Source organism: Sorex fumeus, unplaced genomic scaffold (genome assembly GCF_029834395.1).
Source record: "Sorex fumeus unplaced genomic scaffold, SorFum_2.1 ptg000007l, whole genome shotgun sequence".
NCBI classification, from domain to species: domain Eukaryota; kingdom Metazoa; phylum Chordata; class Mammalia; order Eulipotyphla; family Soricidae; genus Sorex; species Sorex fumeus.
Window position 1 is genome coordinate 2,038,143 of NW_026606064.1, and position 26,922 is coordinate 2,065,064.

The following is a 26,922-nucleotide window of genomic DNA, read 5'->3' on the forward strand; positions in this document are numbered from 1 at the left end:
GTTGGGATGTTTCAGAGTAGCCTCCAAAGGAATCAGGAAGAGAACACAGCTTATCCTAACAGCTTTTACCATTCCATGCAAATTTTTCTCTGATATGCACTTGTGTAGGAAAAGAGATCAGATTCTGCAAATCACACCTCCTCTTCTCTGATTGCAAGAATTCAAGAATGGAAAGTGAAAGATGAGAGTGTTGCTTCACACTTATTTGAGGTTTGCAGAGGAAAGGTAGGACTTCAAAGGACAAATAGCATCCTGGTGCTTTGAAAAGAACTCAGATGGCATACTGCCAGCCTCTCAACCTTGCAGAGTGAGATTCCTCAACTGGACACCCAAAAAGGGAAAGGGCTGGATTTCACCAGAGCTGACACCAGGATCTACAGTTAAGGACAAGGTCCAAATTATGAGCCTTAGCTCAGTAATTTCTGGGAGAAAAAGAAAAATACAGTCAGTCTACACGAGTTTACTGAACTGACTAGAAATACTTGCAAATATTGGTGTGGAGACAACTTTTCAGGTGAGAACTTTGGATCAAAAACAAGATAAGTTATTGGGTAAGCAGAGTTTCCTTCCAAAGAAAAGGTCATTGCTATGCGGCATTTTATCTACTTAAGTGAGACAAATCAACGTGTCTATATTTTGTTATGCACAGAATATTATGGTAATTGTACTTGATAAGAAATAACTTCAATTTAAGAAACATACGTGGAATCTACTCTGTAGAGAACAATTTGTTATGTAATATAAAAATTCTCGGTGGTTTCTTCTCTGAACTCTTGCATAAATGAGAAAAGAATTGGTCACTCTCTGGCACAAGTTGATACGGAAACACTTCAACAGTGCCATGCATAATTTTCTCATTTCAAGGTATATATTTTTCTTTCACTGAAAATATGTATGTTATAGCTAAAATAAAAGAGGACTGGAATATTTGAAGGATAAATATAGATCTGTTTTTATTTTTAATTTATCTTCTAATTTAAATTATGTAATGTAGCACTGCATTGTAGCACTGTCCTCCCATTGTTCATCAACTTGCTCAAGCGGGCCCAGTAACATTTACATTATGAGACATGTTGTTACTGTGTTTGGCATATCGAATACATCACGGGTAGCTTTCCAGGCTTTGCCGTTCTGGAAAAATACTCTCGGTAGCTTGCCGGGCTTTTCGAGAGGGGCGGAGGAATCAAACCCAGCTCGGCTGGGTGGGTAGCTTGCAAGGCAAAGGCCCTACCCCTGTGCTATGTATTTAAAACATGTTACTTTTTTGCTACTACTAATCTACTTTTTAACTTGGGTTGTTTTTTTCTAGTTTATGTTTTACTAAGTGGGATATGAACTGTTTCTACCCTACACTTTTTCATTTTAGCAGTCTCCTCTGTGTCCATATTTATGGGACTTATCTTAGAATTATACCATTCAATAAACCATGTTTCACCTTACCTTTCCCTTATTGGAATTTGCAATTTTAATACTGTCCTTGTATATAGTTAGGTGACTTCGATTCTTTCTGAAACTTTTTTTCCTTGACACATTTTCGTTGGCTTGATTTCTATTTCACAACTGACTGGTTCAGAGGTTTTAAAGTCCACTCACAGGAATGTTACCAAATGCCCAGTCCTGCCAGGTCACAGTGACTGTCAGATTTTCTGAAGAATCGTCTAACCAGCTTTCAATCTACCCTGCATATGAGGTGTCAGGCTGCTTGTTAGTATATGCGTGTCCATTCTTCATGTGTAGTTCCAAATTCTACAGATTTCAGGAAACAGAATAACGTTACAGCCCGCAGACTTGACATCAACAAATATTGCATAATCAAACATTGTGTCTTATACTCAAGTTGCATTCTTATGAGCTTCCTCTCCATAACAGATGCTTATAGTTTTCTAAGAACAATCAAGAAAAGATTGTCTCTATCCTGCCTTGGACTTTCCTTGAAGATATACCTCAATATAAGGTAGGTGAAAACATTTCTGATATTCAACATGTGGTGAACTCAAAATTCAATATTTTCACTTTGATTGAATAACTAAACCAGTCTATAGCATTGCTAGGTAGCGAAATTAGATAAATTAATTCAAATAAGCATTGTGTACATTCAAAGATTGACTGTACCTTAATTGAAAACATTCTCTTAGCCAGATACTGTGTGGATATAAACATAAATGGACAAGACAAAAAGAAGAGTGTCTTGCCCAGAAAAGTTTACTCTCTAGAAAAGAACATTTCTCTCTAAAGTTACAAGTTGTGAAGGTGAGATATGTGAGCACACTTATAACAGCACAGGAAAGGGGGTGGTTTGTTCTACTGCAAGTAAGACAATAGGGGCTCACAGGCCTATATTCTTGGAATTCCAAGCAGGCAATAAAATGGTGAAAGAATAGAGTGACTAGCTTTTGCAGCCATGCGACATCTTATAATTTATGCCATTGATATGCCAACAGTAGCACACCACATTTAGTGGGGTGTAAAGTAGAAGGCAACAGATCTTGATAATACACACACACACACACACACACACACACACACACACACACACATATAGCACACAAGGCTCAACCTATACCAATATGCTAGTGATCTCTTATACAGGGCCTTAATGACTCCAAGGCTAGATACAACAATCTTCACATACTTTCCTCCAAGGAAATCTTTTTGGATCACTTTTAGTCTATTATTCATAAGAAATAATATAAAATAAATTATTTAGCATCTGCCTTTGGGGCAGGCTTGAGTGGTGGTGGGAAAATTTGAAATAATGGTGGTGGGAAGGTGTAATGGTGTTGAAATATTGAATGCAATAAATTATTGTGAACAACTTTATAATAATACAACTTTTTGAAAGACTAATGTAGCTAAAGCCAATTCTGGCTGAAACAATGTTCTGTGGTACTATGTAGTAGAGAAAATTCAGAGAAAGTCTAGGAGGTTATAATAGAGCCAAATGGCAAAATGTTCATTTGGTACACCATAACCGTCTCCTCTAGCCAGATCTCTTCTCACACAATAAGAAGATGAAGGGGAAATTATACCTTTTGTGTTTTCTTTAAATTATTGACAGGGGTATAGACATGGGGACATAGAACAAACACTATGAAATCATCATTCTGGACAAGAACTGAGTGCTGAAAGTAGGGAAAGAAACAAGTGGAAAAGTCAGTAACAGATTCAATAGTCCATACACTACACTACAGATTAAAACTCCACAATCCAAAAATATAGTCAAATCTCTGTAATCTGGATGTTTTTTCCATAGAAACAGATTTATCCTTGTTCAGCTGAAACTTTTCATGGGCATTCAGAAGTGCCGACTTTCTAAGAAGATGCACTAGAAAGAGAAGGCCTGGAAGTGTAGGGAAAAGTCAATAATAACTGATGCCTGGAAGATTAAAACAAGTATAAATTGTACAAATGAACACAAACTATGATCAAAAAACAAACATTTCATTAACTTCTAGTCAATAACCACCCATAAGGGAGTACATCTGGGTGCGCCAACAAAGTTTTGCCTGATGCAAAGAGAAAGAACACAAGCAGTGAAAATGCAATGCAGTTCAATAATAGTGCATCAAAAAGAATTTAGTTGATTGAAGGGAGGTTGCAAGAAATCATAGTTTTGCTCTGACTTGAACACTGTCAGAAAGTTTTGCAACTACTTGAAAGGAGGAGAGGATGTGGGAGGCTGGGTAGCAACCCATTCTTCAGTGGGGAGATAAATATTTGATCATTTGTAGATACAACTGACTTTCTCTTTGTTCATGCCTGGTCTTGATTTTAGCACAAGCTTGCTTTTGTCTCGTTTTATTATTCCCACACAAAGACCTTACCTGATAGTACTATGCTATAAAAATACAGTACAAGGCCAGGAGGAATGGTTGATTGTTAGAAGCTTGCCACAAGTGGTGGCAGGGGGAGGTCAGTTATTATAGAGAAGGGACAACTATGCCAAAGATAACTGGAAATGATCATTCTGGACAAGAACTGAGTGCTGAAAGTAGGGAAATGGACAAACATGATAACTTTTCAGTTACCTGTACTGCAAACCATAATACCCAAAAGAAGAAGGAGAGAGAGACAGACGGACAGACAGACAGAGACAGAGAAAAAAAGCACCTACCACAGAGGCAAGCTGGGGGGTGGAGGGGGAGGGAAACTGGGGACATTGGTGGTAGGAAATGTACACTGGTGAAGCGACAGGTGATGGACCATTGTATGACTGAAATCCACTCATGAGTTTTGTAACTATATTTCACAGTGATTCAATCTGTAGCACTGTAGCACTGTCCTCCCGTTGTTTATCGATTTGCTGGAGCAGGCCCAGTAACGACTCCATTGTGAGACTTGTTGTTAATGTGTTTGGCATATTGAATACGTCACGGGTAGCCTGCCAGGCTTTGCTGTGCGGCAAGATATACTCTTGATAGCTTGCCAGGCTCTCCGAGAGGGATGGAGGAATTGAACCCGGCTCGGCAGGGCCGGCTGCACGTAAGGCAAACGCCCTACCACTGTGCTATCGCTCCAGACCAGTGATTCAACAGTATATATAATACGGTACTTTAGAAACTTCTTTTTCTTCTGAAATTAATAAAATTCCCCATGTGAAATAAGAAATTGTTTCAGAAAAATAATGCTGGGGCAGAAATATCAGAGGAGTACCTAAATACATGAGCATTCAGAAATTGACTCTTTAAAAACTTTAACATTTAAAAATGTAAGTTAGAACCATTTGCTGAAAAGACTATCTTAGCTCCATTCAGTTGTTCAGATATCTATGTAGAAAGTCAATGACCAATGGTATCCATTTATTTCTGCTCTCTCTTTCATTGATCTATTTGTCTCTCATGATGGCAAGACTACACTCTCATGATTTCTGTAGGTTTCTCGTAATCCTTTAAAACATGTAAATTTTGAATTCAGTTTGTCACTTCATAATAATAAAATGGCATATTTTATGATGAATTTTAATCTATAAATCAATTTGGGGAGAAATGATGATGTAGTCACAGAATGAATCACTTACATCCTTTTCCTCCTCTGTGTATTATTATGAACAATTATAATTGCTATGTCTTCAAATTCACTAAGCTTATCTTCCATAATCTACTAATGTCTAATCTACTAATAGTGACATCTAATGCATATTTTTATTTTGGAAGTTGTATCTTTCATGCTGTAAACTCCATTAATATTTTTATAGCTTGCTTTTATCCTCCTTAATCCTGTCTTTCTCTACTTAAACATGAAGAACAATATTATTATGAAAATGTAATGTCCTAATTTGCTAAATTCTGTGATTCTGTGTTTTCTTTCTTTGTATAAAGAAAAACCTTATTTTCAATAATTTTTAAAAAATGTTGGTATAAAGAAACTTTATAATAGGAGAATCCCTATTGCTGTAGGATAAAAATTTTGACCATAGGGTTTGAAAGTGTCTCCAATGTTTTAATTTTTATTCATTTTTGGTTTCCCCCCCATTATAGTTTTCTTTTCTTTGCTTTTCTGAATGTAGATCTATTTTATATTCACATATTGTGTGAATTATACAGTTAATGATGAACTTTTGTTATATCCACTTATAGAATTAAACCTTTTTCAATTGCATGGTTAAATTTTAGAATCATTTCACTTTTTTTTTTCTTTTGGGTCACACCCAGCAATGCACAGGGGTTACTCCTGGCTCATGCACTCAGGAATTACTTCTGTCGGTGCTTGGGGGACCATATGGGATGCCGGGAATCAGACCCAGGTCAGCTGCATGCAAGGCAAATGCCTTACCCACTATGCTATCACTCCAGCCCCGAATCATTTCACTCTTGCTTCTCACTAATATTGAAAGAATATCGAAGAGACAAAGCTAAATTTAACTCTCCTACTGAAATCTCATAACATAATGCCCTTATGATATGAGATATTTTTACTCCATCCTGGATAACACACACTATCTTGGGCTTATTGTGAATCCTAAGGAATTTTTCTACCTTCTTTTTCCAGTAATTTCTTCCCATGATAAAGCCCTAAGCTGATTTCTTCTTTTCATACCCAAATAAATAATAAACCAAATATGAAGCATTGTTTTTCCCCTGGAGATCTTCAGCTCTCTCACTTTCTGAGCTTCATGTAGGCCTCTGCCAAACTCCATCTCCATATGCCCAAATCAGTGAGACATCTATAATCTGGACAGATTCCATTTCTAAACCTGAAAACTCTTCAAATAGTAAAATGGGTCTGTCACAAGGTTCACCTTTAGGGTACCTTTTCCCAAGGATCAGACTCCAGAGTTGCCTGTGTGTAAACTCAAAAAGGACACAGCAGCGGTGACTCTGTCTCTCCCGCTGCCCGCGTTCGGTAGTCTCCTGCCACTTCTCCAACCCCGGGGAGGTCGATGGCGATGGGCAGGTAAAGGAAGGAAGAGGGCCTGGCTGGTTGATGTCAGTTGCAGTTTATTCCAATCCTCTTTCCGTCCACTCCTATCTCTGTCCTCTGCCTCCTCCTGCCCATTCTTAACAGTCTCATTATATCCCCCAGCATGAGGGATTGAGGTAACAATTACACATAGGTGCGATCACAATCAATAGGGGTTGAATTCTCTGCCCCCCCCCCACATATGCTCCTAGGACAGATCCTCATTATCAGATCAATCTAGAGCAGGTTCCCCTGGGTGTGTTTCTCCTCTCCTTGTCTAACAAACATATAAGCATATATAATATAAATCATTTTGTATGGATACAGTAAGAAATACCTTAAACTTATAGAATTGCCCTCCGAGGGCCATCTTGATCTCAGACTAGAGTGCTCAGGTCAGATAGTCTTTCCTATCCCTAGCAGGGTCCTAGTCTTGTCGTTACTTTTGGATCATGACAGCATTTGTCTGTGATCAAACTCTTAACTTATATAGTTAAAAATCATGGCACTTTGGCCTGGCCCATTTCGATGCCAGGGTAGCTCATCGCTTGCCCTGGGTCCATTCAGTCCCTTATTGGGACCCTGCTTTGGGGGTATTAGGAACCAAGGGCAACTGAGGCTTAAGTCGAGAAAGCAGATGCCCGGGAGTGAATAATATTCAAAGCCAATTAAATCCTAAGTTACAAAAGCATAATATTAACTGTCTTTCTGTATCTATACAAAAAGGATATTACATTAAAGTAAGGTAAGGTAAGGTAAGGTAAAGGCCCTCCCGTTGTTCATCGATTTGCTCAAGCGGGCCCAGTAACGTCTCCATTGGAGACTTTGTTGTAACTGTGTCTGGCATATCGAATACGTCACGGGGAGCTTGCCAGGCTCTGCCGTGCGGGCAAGATACTCTCGGTAGCTTGCCAGGCTCTCCGAGAGGGGCGGAGGAATCGAACTCGGGTCGGCTATGTTGGCTGCATGCAAGGCAAATGCCCTACCGCTGTGCTATCACTCCATTAAAGTGAACTATTCAAAAGACATAAGGCGAGGAGAAAGGCAATATTTCACTCATACATATAAAATCATAGATTTCTGAGGAATCTAACCTTACAAGTTCACTTAATCACTTAATCATTTAACTTCCCGTTAGTCATTGATTTGCTCGAGTGGGTGCCAGTAACGTCTCCATTTATCCCTGTCACGTGCTAGTGTAGCCCAGTGTCATCTGTTCGCTCTGGGAACATGAAGAGCCTCAAACCGATCGTTCATGATCTTGACGAAGAAGTCTGACCATCTGGTAGGTGGGCGGCCACGAGGTCTTTTGACATCCCGTGGAATCCAGTCGGTAACAGCTCTAGTCCAGCGGTCTTCTTTAAATCTCATTACGTGACCAGCCCATCTGATTTTTGACACCTTGGCAAATGATACGGCGTCCCTGATTCTTGATCGTCGACGGATGTCAGAACTCCGGATTCTTTCTCTCATTTGAGTGAAACGTGTTATTCCAAGCATAGCTCTTTCAATTCCTCTTTGGGAGACCCGAATAGCGTTCTCATCCTGCTTGCATAGGGCCCAGGTTTCTGAGGCGTATGTTAATGCAGGAAGAACAGTGGAATCAAAGAGATGTGCCCGGAGCCAGAGGTTCTTCATCCTCTTAGCTATTTCTTCGACGTTCTTGAAGGCGTTCCAAGCCGCTCTCTTCCTCCTGCGCAGCTCGGGTGCCAGGTCATTTGTCATGTTGACTTCTCGACCTAGGTACACATATGTGTACCTAGGTCGAGAACCTTACAAGTTAACAGAGTCTAATTAGGGGAAAAGCTGATTTAACTGGTTGAGGAGGAGAGCATAGGGAAGACTTTACAGATAAACACAATGGAATGGAAGTGCCTCAGGAGCACTGTAATAAACCTGAGTTCCTCGTGGCAAGGGGGGAAGGGCAAATCAATGTTAAGCCTAAAATATTTGAAGCTACATTCCAACAGCCTGACCTCAGAACAACTGATGAAAACTGTTGTTTCATCTAATAGTTCAGAGTTGTTGTTTTTCAGGTAGGGAGATAATCTTGTTCCCCAATCTTGGCAAGAAGCACAAATCTCCTGTTTTTCTATAATTGATTACCAAGTTCTGGCTTAGAGCATGATGTCTCATGCATTGACAGCTTTATTGCAACATTTTTTCAAAACATTTCAGTACCCTCATTAAAAGAAGCATTACAGGGCCAGAGTGGTAGTACAGTTGACCTTGGCATCCCTTATGATCCCCTGAGCACTGCCAGGAGTAATTTCTGAGGGCGCAGCTAGTAGTATCCTGAGTATTGCCAGGTGTGATCCCTCCCCCCCAAAAAAGCAAAAGCAAAAGAAAGAAACTTTTTCCCTCCTCCAAAGATCACACTGTTACATATCTCTTTTCTTCATTTTTTAAATGTATATGTTATGTTCAGAAAAGTTTCATTAATCCAAATTTTGTGTAATAAACTGAGGATTAGGAGAACGATTGGATTTTGGAGTTGTGTTGTGTTTGGGCATTTTTTGAATGGGGATTTGTGGGTTGTACCCAGTGGTATTTAGGGAGGGACCATATGGGGACCTGGAGATAGACCCCTGAACTTCTACATACAAAACTTGTGTCCAGCCCATTGAGCTGGCTTTCTGATTGTATACGTGATGCTTCTACTGCCTAGAAATTTGTAAAGTGTTTCATCATTGTATGATTGAAACCCAAGCACAAAAATGTGTAAGTCTGCAACCTGTACCTCATGATGTTTCACTATTAAAAAATGTTTTTAATTAAAAAAAAGAAGAAATTTGTAAAGTATGTGTCATAATGCAATAAAGATTCAGGAATGGAGTAAAATTCAAAAGTTGGCTGAGGCTCAGTGATGCAGTGAGAGAAACAACTTTGAATATGGCTTGGTAATTTGAGAATGTAAAAGATGGCTAGTTTAGACCATGCCAAAAGCACTGCATTAAAAGGCAGAGAAGTGCAGAAAAAGCAGATGGATGAAATTGGAGGATATCGTGCTAAATAAAGTGAATCAGAAAGCAAAAAGTAAGTATGAGATGATAATGCTCATAAGAGAAGTAAAAAGATACAAAGAGAGGGGTTAGACAATCCCCAGCAGAAACAAATTCTGAGACATGATCAATAAAACCTTGAGCTGAGGTGAAGGGAGTAGAAGGGATGATGGGATAATGATGGAAGGATCTGGAATCACTGATGGTGCGATTGGTATAGTGCTCTGCAATTATAAATAACATCTTTTATAAACCATAAGCTATAATACCATAATACAAAGATAAAAAATAACATGTGCAATGCTATTGTATGAAATACATGCCTATATATACCCAAATTTGCTCATTCAATTTTAACCTGTTTTATCTTCACACAAATTCTATTATATATGCTGTTATCCTATGTACCTTTGAGGAGAATAAGGCACTAAATTATTTTTTCAGTGTTACACCACATATTACTGAGAGAGTTACGAGAACCACTAATAGCAAATAATTCCCAAAATATGTTATACAGACTGGGGCGATGGCTCAAAGAGTTGGAGCACATGCTTTGCATATGGAAAACCCAGGTTTGAGCCCCAACACCACACGTACCCCAGAACTCCAGGAGGGGAAGTGATGCCATGCTGTTACTGCACCAGGAGTGGCCTCGAAGTGGGCCATCTTCGAGCGTGACCCAATAATAAACAAAATACTTGATATGTTGGGGAGGGAGGCACACCTGACTTACAGCCCTTTGAGTTCTTTTTCAGGTCACATTTTACATATATGTCATCGTGCGGGTTCATCTAGTGCTTTAAGAAAATGTTTCAATATTTTAAGAAAAGATGAAAAATTTGGAAAGAACCTCCTGAACTTTCTACCATCTTGGCTCCTTCTTTGGCTAGAGCTTTCCTGAAAGTGAACAAAGAGGGTTCGGAACTACAGTGTCGCCAGGAGGGTGTTTGCCTTGCAGGCGGCCGACCAGGGTTCCATCCCCAAGAAGAGACACTGAAGAGGTCCTACCATCAGCACAGAACTTTTGCACATTTCTGTGTTTGCTTTTCAAGCCCGTGTTCTCCCTTGACCATGGAGCCCCCTTGTTGATCAATACGTTTCTTTGCTGTCCATGTTCTCTCTTGAAGACATTTCCCCTTTTCTCCTTCTCTCATATTTTTATAAAAACATTTCAGTAAAAACATCTGCACATTTCTGCATCTCCTCCCTGACTGGTTTTTTTTTTTTTGGTTCTCTCTTTTAGCTAAAGAAATCCTCACAATGTTCCAGTTGCAAGGCGCTCAGATGCTACAGACCCTGCAGAAATCCTTGAGGAAGAGCCTTCCTGAATCTGTAAAGGTGAGCATGGGAAACTCTTGTGGAAAAAGAGACAAATACTTGTTGTACACCTCTGCTGTGCCAGGCACTATTATTTTGTTTTCTCACATTTAATTTGCTTTACTGCTCTGTCGGATATATGCTAGTGTTTCTTTGTCATTGTTAGAAATACAAATTCAATTATGTGATTTATGTGATCTTGCATAAATAGTGAATTACACTGTAACTTACTAAATGAAACACATTTATTTTTAATATGTTTAAATATTCATGCCTGGGTGAATAAATTCATGCCTGAGATCTAACACTGACATTTACTACCCTTGTAATTCAAAATGTATTCCACTGGTCCTTCCAAAAAAATGACGATAAAACTGTCCACCAGAAATTTGCCCCAAGTTTTCCTGCAAAGTTGCTGAAGACTACTTGTGTTAATATTCCATTTGTTCTCCCTAAATGAACACTTGTCAGGTGAATGGTTATTCATTATAAGTTGCCTTTGAAAATAATGAGATCAAAAGTACATCAATTGCTATTTTGCATAGAAAAAGATCAAAAGTACATCAACTACTATTTTGCTTACAAAATCCCAGTTAGTGTGACTTGCAATTCAGATTATTTTGAGGCTGACTCTTCATAACCTCATTAACCTGAGTGGTTATTTTTTCTAGGTCAACCTAGAAAAAGTAGTGAAAATTGCAGCATTAAATAACACAATTAATTAATTACACAACCAGGGCTGGAAAAATGACTGGGACACATGTCTAGCTGTATGAGGACCTCAGTGCTGAATGTCAATAAGCCCTTGCGACCCCCATCCCAGCACCTCCAGAGTTGTCCTGGTGGTCTCTACATCCAGAGGCTAGAGCAGCACCGTACTGCAGGCCTGAACATAGAACCATCCAGCCTGGTATTACTGGGAGGGGGCCCTCGGATCCCCTGAGCACCACTTTGAAGAACCACTACAAAAAGAAAAAAGAAAAAAGAAATTACACATCAGGGTCCATAAAGAACTGAACAAGAGCAATCCTAAATCTATGCTTGGTCCTTACTTGCTATTTTTTTAATAATTAAAGAAATAAGTTCCTGGGGCTGGAGCAATAGCTCAGTGGGTAGGGCATTTGCCTTGCATGCAGCTGACCAAGGTTAGATTCCCAGCATTCCATATGGTTCCCCGAGCACCTTCAGGAGTAATTTCTGAGTGCATGAGTCAGGAGTAACCCCTGTGCATTGCCAGGTGTGACCCCCCCCAAAAGAAAAGAAGAAAAGAAAAGAAACACGCTTCTTTCCCATGAGACCAAAGTACATTTGCTTGCCTGTGCACATATGTGTACATAAATTGCATATATATTATATAGACTTTTGCTGCAGATTGAAGTGATGCATTTTTCTTTATCTAAAATAGTCTGTGCCTTATATATATTAGCAGGAAAGTGAGTCTTGGTTCTGCTCTGGAGCCTGGGGCCATTCCAGCAATGTTGGGTCTTACAAGTACCATAGGGCTCCTGAGACCCACACATGGTGCTAGGGGTGGGAAGGTGGAGGTAGGTGACCATGCAGTTCTTCTAAGTGATAGATATGAATAGTTTATCATATGTCTCAACACCAGTTGATTCTTAAACTAGCTGCCTGGCCCACAGCATTATGACCTCAGCAGGTGAAAAGTTCTTTAAGCATGATATTTGCCCATTTTATATCATGAAAGTATTTGATTTTATAGACATACTCCTTGAGGCCAGAGTTACAGTACAGGGGTAGGGTGTTTGCTTTGAAAGCATTCAGCCTGGATTCTAGGTTTGCACCCATATGGTCTCCTGAGCACCACCACAAATAATCCCTGAGTGCAGAGTCGGGAGTAAGCCCCGAACACAAAAACCAAAGGGAAAAAAGCAATATTCCTTGTCCTGATCCAGCACAAAGGACTTGGCCAATCCTTCCTTATAAGTTCACCTTTTTGCTTCCTCCAAATGCTACAGGTTTATGGAACTGTCTTCCACATGATCCAGGGAAATCCATTCAACCTAAAGGCCCTAGTGGACACCTGGCCTGATTTTAAGACAGTGGTTATCCGCCCTCAGGAGCAGGTAAGGTGCTGGATGCAGAATCAAACTACTTCAGCGTCACTATCTGCTTCCCAGGCAATATGGCTTTGTGGGGATGTAGAAATAAATCACAGTGATGGCAATGGCAAAGGCGAACAAGTCTCTGTCTTCAAGAATCTCCCAGCCTGCAGGGAAAGACAGATAAGCAACTCAATCAGTCTGGAGTGTGCAAGAGAACATAAAAAATACAGAACTCAGGGAAAGAGACTGATTAAACTATCGAGGATAGAGATGGGGATCTCATCTGAACAGGTTTGATGAAGGTTTCATCTGAACAAGATTTTATAAATATATTTGTGATAAGGTGACAGGGAAGTGAACACATAAATAACAAATATCTATCTGTTACAGAACAGTGAGAAAATTACAAAGGAAAAAATATGAGGCTGGGAGATAGCAGTGAGAGTGATCATAAATCACCAATTGTTTTCATAATTTCTTTTTCTGATGATTCATTGTGTATAGAAAAACAAGAGATTTTTACATAGTAATTGTGTAGCTCAGTGATATCTTTGGGGATTCAACTCCAATAGCTAGGGAAACAAAAGCCAAAATACATCAAGCTAAAAAGCTCCACAAAGTGCAAGACATTATTGTAAAATGAAAATACACTCCTGAGTGGGAGATTATGTTTGAAAATACATGTAATCAAAGGTTAAAATCCTATAAATAGATAGATATTCTTACAATATAGTGACAATAAATATGAACAACCCAACTGTATTTTTTTTTGAAATTTTTATTAGTGAAACACCATGAGGTACAGTTGTAGACATACAAGTTTTTGTACTTGGGTTTCAGTTATACAATGATTGAGTACGCATCCCTCCACCAGTGCCCATTCTCCACCTCCAATGCTCCCAGTATCCCCCCCACCCCCCCTCCCCCCCCATCTCACCCCATCCCTATGGCAGGGCATTCCCTTTTGTTTTCTCTCTCCTTTTGTGTGTTGTGGTTTGCAAAAGAGGCATTGAGTGGCAATCGTGATCAGTCTATAGTCCACTTTCAGCATGCATCTCTCATCCTGGGAGGATCCTCCCAACACCCTTTATTTGGTGCTCCCTTCTCTATCTGAGCTGCCTTTTCCCCCAGCATGTGCAGCTGACCTCCAAGACATGGAGTGAACCTCCTGGTACTTATCTCGGCTATTCTTGGGTGTTAGTCTCCTATTTTGTTACTTTATATACCCCAGATGAATGCAATCTTTCTATGTCTGTCCTTCTCTTTTTGACTCATTTCATTTAGCATGATACTTTCCATGTAATACCACTTGTATGTAAATTTCATGACTTCATCTTTTCTAACAACTGCATAGTACTCCATTGTGTAGGTGTACCAAGGTTTCTTTAACCAGTTTCTTTAATCTGTTCTCAGGCATTCCAGTTTTTTCCAGATTTTGGCTACTTTGAACAGTGCAGCAATGAACATAGAAGTGCAGATGTCATTTTGACTATACTTTTTTGCCTCTCTGGGATGTATTCCCAGGAGTGGTATTGCTGGGTCAAGTGGGAGCTAATTTCTAATGTTTTGAGAATCGTCCATACTGTTTTCCAAAAGGACTGAAGCAGTCAGCATTCCCACCAGCAGTGAAGGAGGGTCTCTTTCTCACCACATCCATGCCAACACCCGTTGCTTTTGTTCTTTTGGATGTGGGCCATTCTCTGTGGTGTGAGATGTTATCTCATTGTTGTTTTGATCTGCATCTCCCTGATGATTAGTAATGTAGAGCATTTTCTCATGTGCCTTTTAGCCATTTGGATTTCTTCTTTGGGAAAGTTTCTGTTCATTTCATCACCCCATGTTTTGATGGGGTTAGATGTTTTCTTGTTGTAGAATTCAACCAGTGCTTTGTATGTCCTAGAGATCAACCCTTTATCAGAAGGGTATTGGGTAAATATCCTTTCCCATTCAGTAGATTGTCTTTGTATTCTGGTCACTATATCTTTTGAGGTGCAGAAGCTTCTTAATTTAAGATATTCCCATTTGTTTATCTCTGTTTCCATTTGGTTGGTCAGTAGAGTGTTGTCTTTGAAAATACCATTTTAGCCTCAATATCGTGGAGGGTTTTGCTGACCTTGTCTTTAATGTACCTTATGGATTTTGGCCTGATGTTGAGATCTTTAATCCATTTTGATCTGACTTTTGTGCATGGTGTTAGGTGGAGGTCTAAGCCCATTTTTTTTGCATGCGGTTGTCCAGTTATGCCAGCACCGTTTTGAACAACCCAACTTTAAAATGGGCATAGAACTAAATAGACATTCATCTAAATATATGCAGATAGCCAACAGCCACAGAAAAAAAAATATTTTCATCACCAGTAATTTTTGGGGAAATGAAAGTGAGAAAGTAGCACAATGAGCTATTAGTTATTAGCTATTACAAGTGTGATAATGGCTATTACTAAAAAGAACCAAGTGTTGGCATGAATGTGGTGAAAATGCTGAATCCTAACCTTTAGATCACCAAGCAGGATTAATGGATTAAAGGAAATTCTTGTACATTGTTGATGGGAATGTAAATTAGTGCAATCACTATAAAAACGGAATACATATTTCCCAAAAAATAAGACCAGAATTAACATAGCATTCAGTAATTTCTATTCTGGGTATTCATATAAAGATTATAAATAGATTAATTCAAAAACTACAAATACTTCTACGTTTATTACAAGATTAAATATAATCATGAAGATATGGAAATAACCTAAGTATTCTTTGATGGAGGAATCAATAAAAAGAATACACAAGTAAATATCAGTTATTAAAAATGCCATTTACAATAAAATTGATGTAACTTTAGGATATTTTGCTAAGGGAAAGAAGTCAGGAATGGAGAAATAGCATAGGATTCTCTTATGTGTAGAAGATAAAGAAGCCAAGCTAATGAATGCAAAAGATAAAAATAAAATAAACCCAAATTATGACTATAAAATAATAGTTACCTGAGGTAGAGGATAGAAACTGAACTTTAGGGGCTAATCAAATCATTAGCTATAGAGATGTCAGGCCAGAGAGATAATTCAATGAGTTGAGGAAGCCTGGGTTTGATTCCCAACACTGCATAGTCCCCTGAGTACCTCAAGGAACAACCCTCATACAAAAAGCTCAGAGTAGTTCCTTAGCTGCAGATGTAGTCTCAAAACAAAACTATATATGTGTGTATATCCCTGTACATATAAATGTTATACAATATGTAAACTACTATAACTTTAATTTCTAATTATGATGAACTTTTTAAATAGTTAATACATTTAAATGTCCAAATCCCTAAATTTATTCTATAACACCCAGTAAAATTATAATATATATTATACATGTAATAATCATTACTGGTTTTAGTTTGGGACAATGCCCAGGATTAACTCCTGGCTCTGCACTCAAGAATTACTCCTGACAGTGCGTAAGGGATTATGTGGGATTCCGGGAATTGAACCCAGGTCAGCCATGTGCAAAGCAAGCACTCTACCCACTGTACTATCTCTCCAGTCCCAGTAATAGTTATTTTCAAGGAACACTAAGTTAAATATTACTTTAGATGAAATTCACATTAATAATAAAAACTGAAATAAAAGTTTTACAACTCCTATTTTTAAAGGAATTATAAGAGAGAAAAAAAAGTATTAGTGATACCATTGCTGATTTACCAGCTGGTATTATTGTCCAACTACTGAAAAAAAGGTTGTAATACCCAAACTGTTGTGAAAAATATTTGTACGCCTCTATCCTACTAATGATTACATTTATATTTAATAATTTGAGAGAATCAATCTAAATAAGTGGTGTCTCAATTTGTTACTTGCTTTCTCTTCTTCCTCGTAAGTATTATGAAGGTATTGAAGTTACTTTCTAAATAATAGTGATTCACTTTTATTGCAAATTTTAACATAAGTCTATTAAATTTCTCTAACTCTGCAATATATGATTAAATAATAGCTCTGGTCCCAGAGAGTTAATTCAATGGGCTGAGCACATGCTTTGCCTGAGAATGGACTAAATTCCATCCCCCATGCCACATGGGCCCCTGAAAATCACCAGAAATAGACACTCTTGAATACTGAACCAAGATATCATATGGAGACATCTCTGGGTGTGACCAAAAATAATAATAATAAATCATTTATTTTTTAAAAAGTATCATTCTGCAGTTTTCTATCATAAATTCAGATCTTTCATTCTGACTTCATTACATAAGTGATTAAAATAAAAGATAATTGATCAATAAGCTACCATTATCATAAAGTAGTTGATATTATAATAGCATAAAGAAAAATCTCGAGTATTATTATAATGAAATATGAATAATTTGTCATGTTATTTTTCTGTAAATGATAACAGGAAATGATGGATGACCTTGATCACTACACCAATACCTATCAAATATTCTCCAAGGACCTCAAGAATTGCCAGGAATTCCTTGGTTCACCAGAAGTCATCAATTGGAAACAACATTTGCAGATCCAAAGTAAGACAGAGATGTATGTCTGTTGGTTCTCTTCTGTGCTTCTCTGCCCTGAACAATTTCCTCTCCATTCCTAGTTTTCTGTCAGGTATTTGATTAAGACACAAGAACACTTATGATAAGGGGGAATGCCCTCAAAACTTGCCAAGAATGGTTGTCACAGAGGGAAATATAATTCCTTGAGAACCAAGGATTTCTTTTGTAGATATTCAGGATCCCTTAGGATGATTAGGTGTCAATTCCCTTGGGGACTTCCACTCCAGGAATAAGAATGACATCAAATGAGATCAAAAAGAGCAATTGCAGTTACCAGGTACTTTCCAGAATAAGACCCCCTATAATGGCTGGCATCTGTCTGAAGTTTGCTATGGAATCCTAGATGAGACTTTTCCTTGCTGAGTCTGTGATTCCTACATCTAAAAATTAATATAATAATGACATTTAAACAGAGGCACTGAGAACACTAATACTGAATGTAGTTAGTTGCTTAGCATTATACCTGGTGAATTATTTGACAACAGGGAATTGCCTCACACAGCAAAGCCCAGTTTAATCTCCACACATAGTACTCAGAGCACCACCTGGAGTAACCCCTAAGCACAGAGCCAGAGTAACCCTAAACAGGGCTGGTTGTGATCAAAATTCTCTCTGCAAAAATAAACAACAACAAAAAACAATTTTATAGCATAGAAAACCTATATTCTTTGATTCAATAATCTGAGCTGAGCTTCTTAGATAGCTCTGGTCTGTTCTAACCTGGGTTTACTATGCTTATTCTGTCATTTATGATTCACCTGAATAACAGAATGATGGGCGTCCTTTCAACTTTGGCTGTTCCTTGAGGTGATGGCATGACAGGAGCACGTGACCCCACAGGCTTGTATACACCATATGCCTACATGATATGTCAATTGCAATAGAGCGCGGGTGTGTAGAACGAGACACCCTAGTCAGAAAGCACCCTGGGTGGGTGGCTTTTCCTGTATCAAATTTACCCTTTGCCATTGATGAAAGTAGCATATGGCCAAGATGAGATGCAGGGCAGGAAAGGACAGTTCTAGGAGATGATTACAAGCATGTATGAACAAATTGTGGCTTATTATCCATAGGATAAATGATTTTCATTCTGATAACATTGTATGTGTTCAGTTGGTGTTGGTTATCTTTTGATTTATTCATTTTGATTATCATACTCCCCTAATTATGCAGCTTAGAAAGCTTGGTTCCAATGTTCTGATGGCCACTAATGGCATGACTACGACTCAAAAAATTTTTGAACATGATGTCACTTATGAGAAACATGGATATTTGTACAAATCCCAGTGATGCTGGCCTGATCACATTGAGAACATCAATTCAGAAGCAAGATTTTCTGACTACAGATTCCAGATAACCTTATTTGACTGGTGACCTCCCTAGAGTATGAAATTCATTACTGAGTTCATTACTTCCCTCCTTATAATCCCATTTCAGGTGCACAGCCCACTCTGAATGAGGTGATACAAAACCTTGCAGCTGCTAATTCCTTCAAGGCCGAACATATGCAGAATCTTCTCTTTATGAAGGCAGATACGATTAAGGAACTGGCTCCTTCCTTGCTGGATGTCAAGAAATTATCCCCTGGTGATGGCAAACCTAATGCCATGTGAGTTGAATCCGAGTCTCTCTGAACTGAAATCTTATCACTTTGAGAAGATAAGAAGCCTTCTCTCTTTATTTTAGTTCTGGCCTCCATGCAGTCCTTACTCCTAAAGCAGGCAGAATAGTCACACTAACCATGCAATGTAGCACTGTAGCACTGTAGTCCCGTGTTCATCAATTTGCTTCAGCGGGCACCAGTAATGTCTCCATTGTGAGACTTGTAGTTACTGTTTTTGGGCACATCGAATATGCCACAGGAAGCTTGCCAGGCTCTGCCGTGCGGGCGGGATATTCTCAGTAGCTTGCCGGCTCTCCAAGAGGGATGGAGGAATAGAACTTGGGTCAGCCACATGCAAGGCAAATGCCCTACCTGTTGTGCTATTGCTCCAGCCCTAACCACACTAACCATAGCACCGTGGCACATTAACCATATTTTGTGTAAATTCTGATCGTGATTCTGGCCTGCTTAAATGACTCTACATTTCCCTTCTAACTTGAAATCTCTCAGGTACTGTGCACCTCTGGGACTGTTCTTGTCCCTCCTCATTTTCTACGACACTCTGTGTTTGCCAGCTTGCCCATGCTCAACTTTGCATTCACTATTTCCTCTCTCCATTCTCCCCCCCCCCAAAAAAAGGAGGTAAAAACAAGTAACTCTCCATACTCACAAACTCTGTTTTTATCTTTGAACCCTTCACAGCAATGAAGAGAAATTCAAAGTCTCATCTTTGGATGTTACCCATGCGGCCTTGGTGAATAAATTCTGGCTTTTTGGAGGCAATGAAAGGAGTGAGAGGTTCATCGAGCACTGTATCCGAAAATTCCCCACATTCTGTCTTCTGGGACCTGAGGGGACCCCTGTGTCCTGGGACTTGATGGACCAAACAGGCGAGCTGCGGATGGCAGGCACTTTGCCTGAATACCGGTCTCTGGGTCTGATTTCATATATCATCCATCACCAAGCCCAGACTCTGCACAAACTCGGTTTCCCTATCTATTGTCATACAGATAAGAAAAACAAAATCATGCAGAAAATGTGTAATAGAATGCATTATGTCTTAATGCCCTGCAGCTGGAACCAGTGGCACTGTGTGCCACTGTGAAGCAGTACTGAATAGCCACCACTATTTTCGTTGAATAACTCAGGGTCTGTGAATGGAAGAGTAAATGGGTGGATGAAGAAAAAGAATAAATTTTAGTCATCAGTCAAGGAGTTGGTGCTATCTCACTCTGGGGAAAGAGTATGAATGGTGAGCACACACACTGGACCCTGCTATTCATATTGTTGTTGGCCTCCTGGAAACATTTTAGTAAGAAGAAGCTTCATTTATCAGTGGCCCTATATAGTTTATCTCCCCCTCACTTCCGGCGATGGACTGGAAATCCATTGGGGTCTCCCCGCGCAGGTTCAAATCCTGCCGACTACGGGAAGGCAATCTTTTTGAGCTGGAGCGATAGCACAGCGGGTAGGGCGTTCGCCTTACAAGCGGCCAACATGGCCGACCCGAGTTCGATTCCTCCGCCCCTCTCGGAGAGCCCGGCAAGCTACCGAGAGTATTCGATATGCCAGACACAGTAACAACAAAGTCTCCAATGGAGACGTTACTGGGCCCGTTCGAGCAAATCGACGATCAACGGGAGGGCCCCCTCACTTCCAGAATCTCTGAGATACTCTTCACTAGCAACCTGTTGTCCCAAAAGTCTTTAGAAAACCCCTAGTATAGGGGTCAAAGGAGCTTTGCCAAACTTTCCAGAAAAGGAAATATTTACTGGCATGGTGATTTATCCCTCTCTTTATCTATCAACTTTTTAGTAGTTATAAGCAATAGGGGCTGGAGCAATAGCACAGCAGTAGGGCGTTTGCCTTGCACGTGGTCAACCCGGCCAACCCAGGTTTGATTCCCCCGCCCCTCTCGGAGAGTCCGGCAAGCTACCAAGAGTATCTCGCTCACACAGCAAAGTCTGGCAAGCTCCCCGTGATGTATTCCATGTGCCAAACATAGTAACAAGTGTCACAATGGAGATGTTACTGGGCCCATTCGAGCAAATCGATGAACAATGGGAGGACAGTGCAATTCAGAAGCAATAGGGTTTTTGATTAATTGACAGAGGCTGGAGTGATAGCACAGCGGTAGGGTGTTCGCCTTACAAGCGGCCAACATGGCCGACCCGAGTTCGATTCCTCCGCCCCTCTCGGAGAGCCCGGCAAGCTACCGAGAGTATTCGATATGCCAGACACAGTAACAACAAAGTCTCCAATGGAGACGTTACTGGGCCCGCTCGAGCAAATCGATGATCAACGGGAGGGCCTATGTGGAGTGGATCTTTCTCTCTGATAACCGCCTAATACAGCACATAAGTAACTCACAAATAAATCTGAGATTAAGTATAAAATTAGTGATATAGCAAGGAGAGTGTTAAAGAAAAACTAATTCATGTCAGTTGGTTATTTCATTCCAATACTAGGGAAAATTATCAGTATTTATATTTTTAATTGAACTTCTGAAATCTCACAAACAAGGAAGAGATTTTGTTTCTGATTGTACATGTTGAAGCAAGTTCTCTGTGATTCAGAGGACTTGGACTTAGTTTCACACAGAAGAAAGTAGACCCAGAAAAACAAGAATGAATGGAGAGAGTGTCAAGTTGAATGGGAGTGTGATACACCCTTACTCTCATTGGCACATATAACTTTGACAAATTCTTCAGGAGTCCTAAATCTATAAAGTTCAAATAATCACCTCGTTGGAGGGTTTTCTTGTTGCTATTTAGGAATACTCTTGCTGGTGGGGAGGGGTTAACAGGGAAAATTCCCTGTGTCAAAAGAACCAGCATTAAATAAAAGAATTAAGTATCAATGAAGGAGACCATTGGGATACAGGTGGATTAAGACTCTGTTCCAGAGCTGGAGTGATAGCACAGTGGGTAGGACGTTTGCCTTGCAAACGTTTGCCTTGCAAACGTTTGCCTTGCGGCTGACCTGGATTCGATTCCCAACATCCCATATGGTCCTCTGAGTGCCTCCAGGAGTAATTCCTGCATGAGCCAGGAGTAACCCCTGTGCATTTCTGGGTGTGACCCAAAAAGGAAAAAAAAACAAAAGACTCTGCTCCTCCCCTTCTTATTCATCAAGTCTAGAATTAGGCATTGGGATAATGTGCCTCTTCTTCATACGTGTACACATAAATGACCAATATTTAGCTCTTGGACAGTCAATAGAGTGGAGGTTCAATATAGAGCAGACTTTCTTGACATTGGAACAATCAACATTTCTAATAAATCAGGTCTTTGTCAGAGAAATATTCTATGTTTTAGAATATTTAGCCAGATCCTGACCTTTACTGCTATATATATAAATAGTATCCTGCATCCCTGTTATGACAACTAAAAATGTCTCCCTGGTATTGATAAATTTCCAGCAGAGGCAAAATCTCTTCAGGTGAGAATCACTAATTTTGAAAAGTGGTTCTCAAAATTTAGCATGAAAATAGAATCACTTAGCAAATTTGTTAAAAATTAGGACTGAAAAAATAAGTAAGTAAATATTGTATCAAGAGGAATCTCAAAGAACTAGCAAACATACTTTTCATGCTGAAGGGCCAGGTTCAATCCCTGGCAACATTTGTTCCCTTTATACCACTTGGATCCATCCCTGAACCTCACTACTGAGGATTCACCAGTGGTTTGGACCACTGATAAGGATCAATTATAAGAAAAATAATTTTGATTTTGATCAATTATCAGAAAAATAATTTTGATTTCAGGGCTTCAATCTTAGATTTTCTGATTCAGTAGACCTGATGTAAAAACCTCAGAATACACATTTTCTTTTCTTTTGATGTAAAACAGTTTAAGTCAAATCCCCTTATAATATTTTTGCATATTGTTCTTTTATTATGATGATTTTTCATGATTTTTATTAAAGTAGGCTGGTTGATACCATTATCTAAGACTCTGGTGAACAACATTATCTTTGAAATTTATATATATATACATATATGCATATATATGTATTATATTGTAACTACCAACAGGCAAACAACAGTTACAGGAAGTCAATGTCACTAGACTGGTTCTCCAATTAATACTTCAGATAGCTCTATAAAAGAATAACCTATCCTAGGGCCAAAGCTATAATACAGTGGGAAAGGAACTTGTCTTGCACATAGAAGACCCAGGTTTGATACCTATATAGTCCCCCCAAGCCTATCAGGAGTGAGCCTTGAAAGCAGAGCCAGAAATGAACCCTGAGCACCCCTGGGTATGGTCCAAAAACAAACAAACAAAGAAGGGTAATATATCCCCACTTGTAAATGGTTTTGTGTGTGTGTGTGTGTGTGTGTGTGTGTGTGTGTGAGTGTGCACGCCCACTCAGGTGTGTGTGTGGAGAGAGAAAGAGAGAGAAATAATAATAATAAAAATAATAATAATAATAATAGGGTCTTTTTATTTTTAAGTTTCCTGATTTTTTCTTGGGCTGGAGCGATAGCACAGCAGGTAGGGCATTTGCCTTGCACGTGGCCGACCTGGGCAACCCAGGTTCAATTCCTTCGCCCCTCTCGGAGAGCCTGGCAAGCTACCTAGAGTATCCCACCTGCACAGCCGAGCCTGGCAAACTACCCATGGTGTATTCGATATGCCAAAAACAGTAACAACAAGTCTCACAATGGAGACATTACTGGGCCCACTCAAGCAAATCGATGAACAACGGGAGGACAGTGCTACAGTGCAGTGATTTTTTTCTTGGATCATATGATGGAAAAGGAAAGGGAATTACATGAATCTACTTTATATCAGATACTTTCAATATTTTATTTCATTTAAGTAGATACTTTCAATATTTTATTTCATTTAAGTAGATACTTTCAATATTTCATTTCATTTAAGTCCTATAATAAATCTCTTAGAAATGTGTTATAGACGCCTTGAGTCAAAGAGCAGTAACTCATAAGCCTAGTTACACTCTTAGGTTTATTGGTTTGTTACAAGTTCAACTACTCAGGATACAGAGCAGTAGGATACCTTAGTCGTAAGCCAAAAATTGTAAGTATGGGGTTAGCATTAACGCTTTAGAGGAGGGTTCATAAAAGTCGGGCTTTGTTCAGAATTAGACACTATCAAGACAAGGCCCTTTCTATAGTTATCATCCATTCTTACCTCGGAGGTAGAAAGAAAAATGTTAAAGTCACTGAAAAAGAAGGCTTGCTCTTCAAGTCTATGCTCTCCCTTGAACATGTTTCTTGCTCTTTGCCTCTCTATTCCAATGCTTACAGAGAAAGGTATAGAGAAGGCACATGGCTTGTTCTCTCAGTCGCAGATGGATAGTGGCCAAGTCAGAATCAAGACAGTCTCCCCTGATTCTTTTGAATATGATTTAAATATTACATGAGGAAACTGACAATCAGAATAGTTAACTGCATGCACCATAGCCTTGCTTTATGGAAGTCTATAGCCACACTTCAGGTGATTTGATTCAAAGTCCACATTCTCTCAACTACAGTTTATATTATGGAATGACAATTAAAAAAACAATATGCTAATATTTTGATAACAAATCAATGTTTCTAGTGAGTGAGATGGTGAGGGACAAATACCTGCTTAGATCAAAGAAATTAAACAAGGAACTAGATAGCATCAAATGATGACGAACCTAGTCTTTGGATTATGCAAATCATGCAATTTGCTGCTATGTGAATGGATGTGGTGATAATTATGTTGAGTGAAGTTATCCAGAAGAGAGACAGATACTGAATGAGAATGATCTCTCTCTAAATCGAATATAAGGGAACAAAGTAAGGATACAACAAATACCCCAAGGCAACAGAAATTGAAACCTGGTCATTAATTTGACACTTGCCATGGAGAGGGAAGGGAGGGAAATTGGGTTGGAAGGGACTGGGACAATGGTGGTGGTGGAGAGAAGTAGGCACTCTAGTGGAGGGTGTGGTGTGGAAATGTGTTATGCATGAACCCCTATCATCAGCAGTGTTGTAAACCGCAAGGCCCAAAATAAAACTTAAAAAAAAAACAAATACAAAACTTAAAAACAAAACAAAAACAAAACACCTAACTAGATGATCAGGTAGTCAGAGTTTCGGAGGAAAGAAGAAGGGAACTAGAAGTGACATGAGGACAGTTAGTGGAGGGTCATAAGCACTTTTGCAGTAATTTTGTTCCTCAATAACATAAATGTTAACACAATTGTAACCATATTAACTGAAATAAATAAATAAAAAGACTAAAGCTTGGGAACATAAGACAAAGCATATGTAAGAAGATGCTCTTGTTCTTTTGAATGTAGGCCAGTCTCTGTGGTGTGAGATGATATCTCATTGTTGTTTTGATTTGCATCTCCCAGACGGCTAACGATGTGGAGCATTTTTTCATGTGCCTTTTGGCCATTTGTATTTCTTTTTTGAGGAAACTTCTGTTCATTTCTTCTCCCCATTTTTTGATGGGGTTGTAGGTTTTTTCTTGTACAATTCTACTAGTGCCTTGTATATCCTGGATATTAATCCCTTATCAGATGGGTAAAAGGGTAAAGGCCCTCCCGTTGATCGTCAATTTGCTCGAGCGTGCCCAGTAACGTCTCCATTGGAGACTTTGTTGTTACTGTGTCTGGCATATTGAATACTCTCGGTAGCTTGCCGGGCTCTCTGAGAGGGGCGGAGGAATCGAACTCGGGTCGGCCATGTTGGCCGCTTGTAAGGCCAACGCCCTACCGCTGTGCTATCGCTGGGTATTGGATAAATATTCTTTCCCATTCTGTAGGCTCTTCCTGAATTTTGGTCACTGTTTCTTTTGAAGTGCAGAAGCTTCTTAGTTTGATGAGATATCATGTCACACCACAGAGATTGGCACACATTCAAAAGAACAAAAGCAATCAGTGCTGACCTGGATGTGGGGAAAAAAGGACACTCTTTCACTGTTGGTGGGAATGCCCATTAGTCTAGCCTTTCTGGAAAACAATATGGACAGTCCTTCAAATACTAGAAATTGAGCTTCCATATGACCCCGCAATACCACTTCTGGGAATATATCCCGAGGATGCAAAAAAGCACAGTAGAAATGACATCTGTACCTATATGTTCACTGCAGCTCTGCTCACAATAGCCAAAATCTGGAAACAACCCAGGTGCCTTAGAACAGATGACTGTTTAAAGAAACTTTGGTACACCTACACAATGGAATACTATGCAGCTGTCAGGAGAGATAAAGTCATGATCTTTGCTTATAAATGGATAGACATGGAGAGTATCATGCTAAGTGAAATGAGTCAGAAAGAGAGGGACAGACATAGAAGGACTGCACTTATTTGTGGAGTATAAAACAACATAACATGAGGCTGACACCTAAGAACAGTAGATACACAGGACAGATAGATTGCTCCACAGCTGGAAGCATGCCTCATGAGAAAAGGGGGAAAGGCAGCTGGAATAGAGAAGGGATCACTAAGAAAAAGATGGCTGGAGGAATCAGTCGGGATGAAAGATGTGTGCAGAAAGTAGATAAAGGACCAAACATGATAACCTCTCAGGGTCTATATTGCAAACCATAAAGCCCAAAAATAGAGAGAGATTATGGGGAATCGTGTCTGCCATGGAGGCAGAGGGAGGGTGGGAAAGGGGGGTGGTTATAATGGGGATATTGGCGGTGGGGAACGTGCACTGGTGGAGGGATGGGTGTTTAATCATTGTGTGACTGTAACCCAAACATGAAAGCTCATAACTATCTCACGGTGATTCAATAAAATTTAAAAAAAAAAAAGAAGATGTTAAGGGAAGAGACACTAACATTAATTACATACACATTTGGGAGCGTTTTATTTCTCTAGTCTTTGGCATCTTTCTTGATCCTCACAAGAAACTATTTTCTGCATCCTTTGGATTCTGACATAACAATATACGCTTCAACCATTTGTGGTCACTGACTAGACACTGAATGTTAACCTATCTATTGACTCTCACCTTAAAATTTGACAGAAAATAAAACATTCTAAAAAA

The 26,922-nt window shown here is 39.4% G+C and overlaps 1 protein-coding gene across 2 annotated transcripts; it reads left to right on the forward strand.

The window, feature by feature from the left end:
* The first annotated feature begins 374 nt into the window (after positions 1-374).
* On the forward strand, positions 375-20,162 carry LOC130045938 (glycine N-acyltransferase-like). Of its 2 annotated transcripts, none has more exons than XM_056138831.1 (6): positions 375-514; positions 10,645-10,739; positions 12,695-12,802; positions 17,155-17,281; positions 18,752-18,923; positions 19,620-20,162. In XM_056138831.1, the coding sequence occupies exons 2-6, from the start codon at positions 10,662-10,664 to the stop codon at positions 20,020-20,022; spliced, it is 888 nt and encodes a 295-aa protein (XP_055994806.1). In that variant the 5' UTR covers positions 375-514; positions 10,645-10,661; the 3' UTR covers positions 20,023-20,162. The 2 variants fall into 2 exon arrangements, with proteins under 2 accessions (XP_055994806.1, XP_055994796.1); XM_056138821.1 differs by lacking the exon at positions 375-514 and adding an exon at positions 1,631-1,954 and having other exon boundaries at positions 19,620-20,161.
* Positions 20,163-26,922: the final 6,760 nt, after the last annotated feature.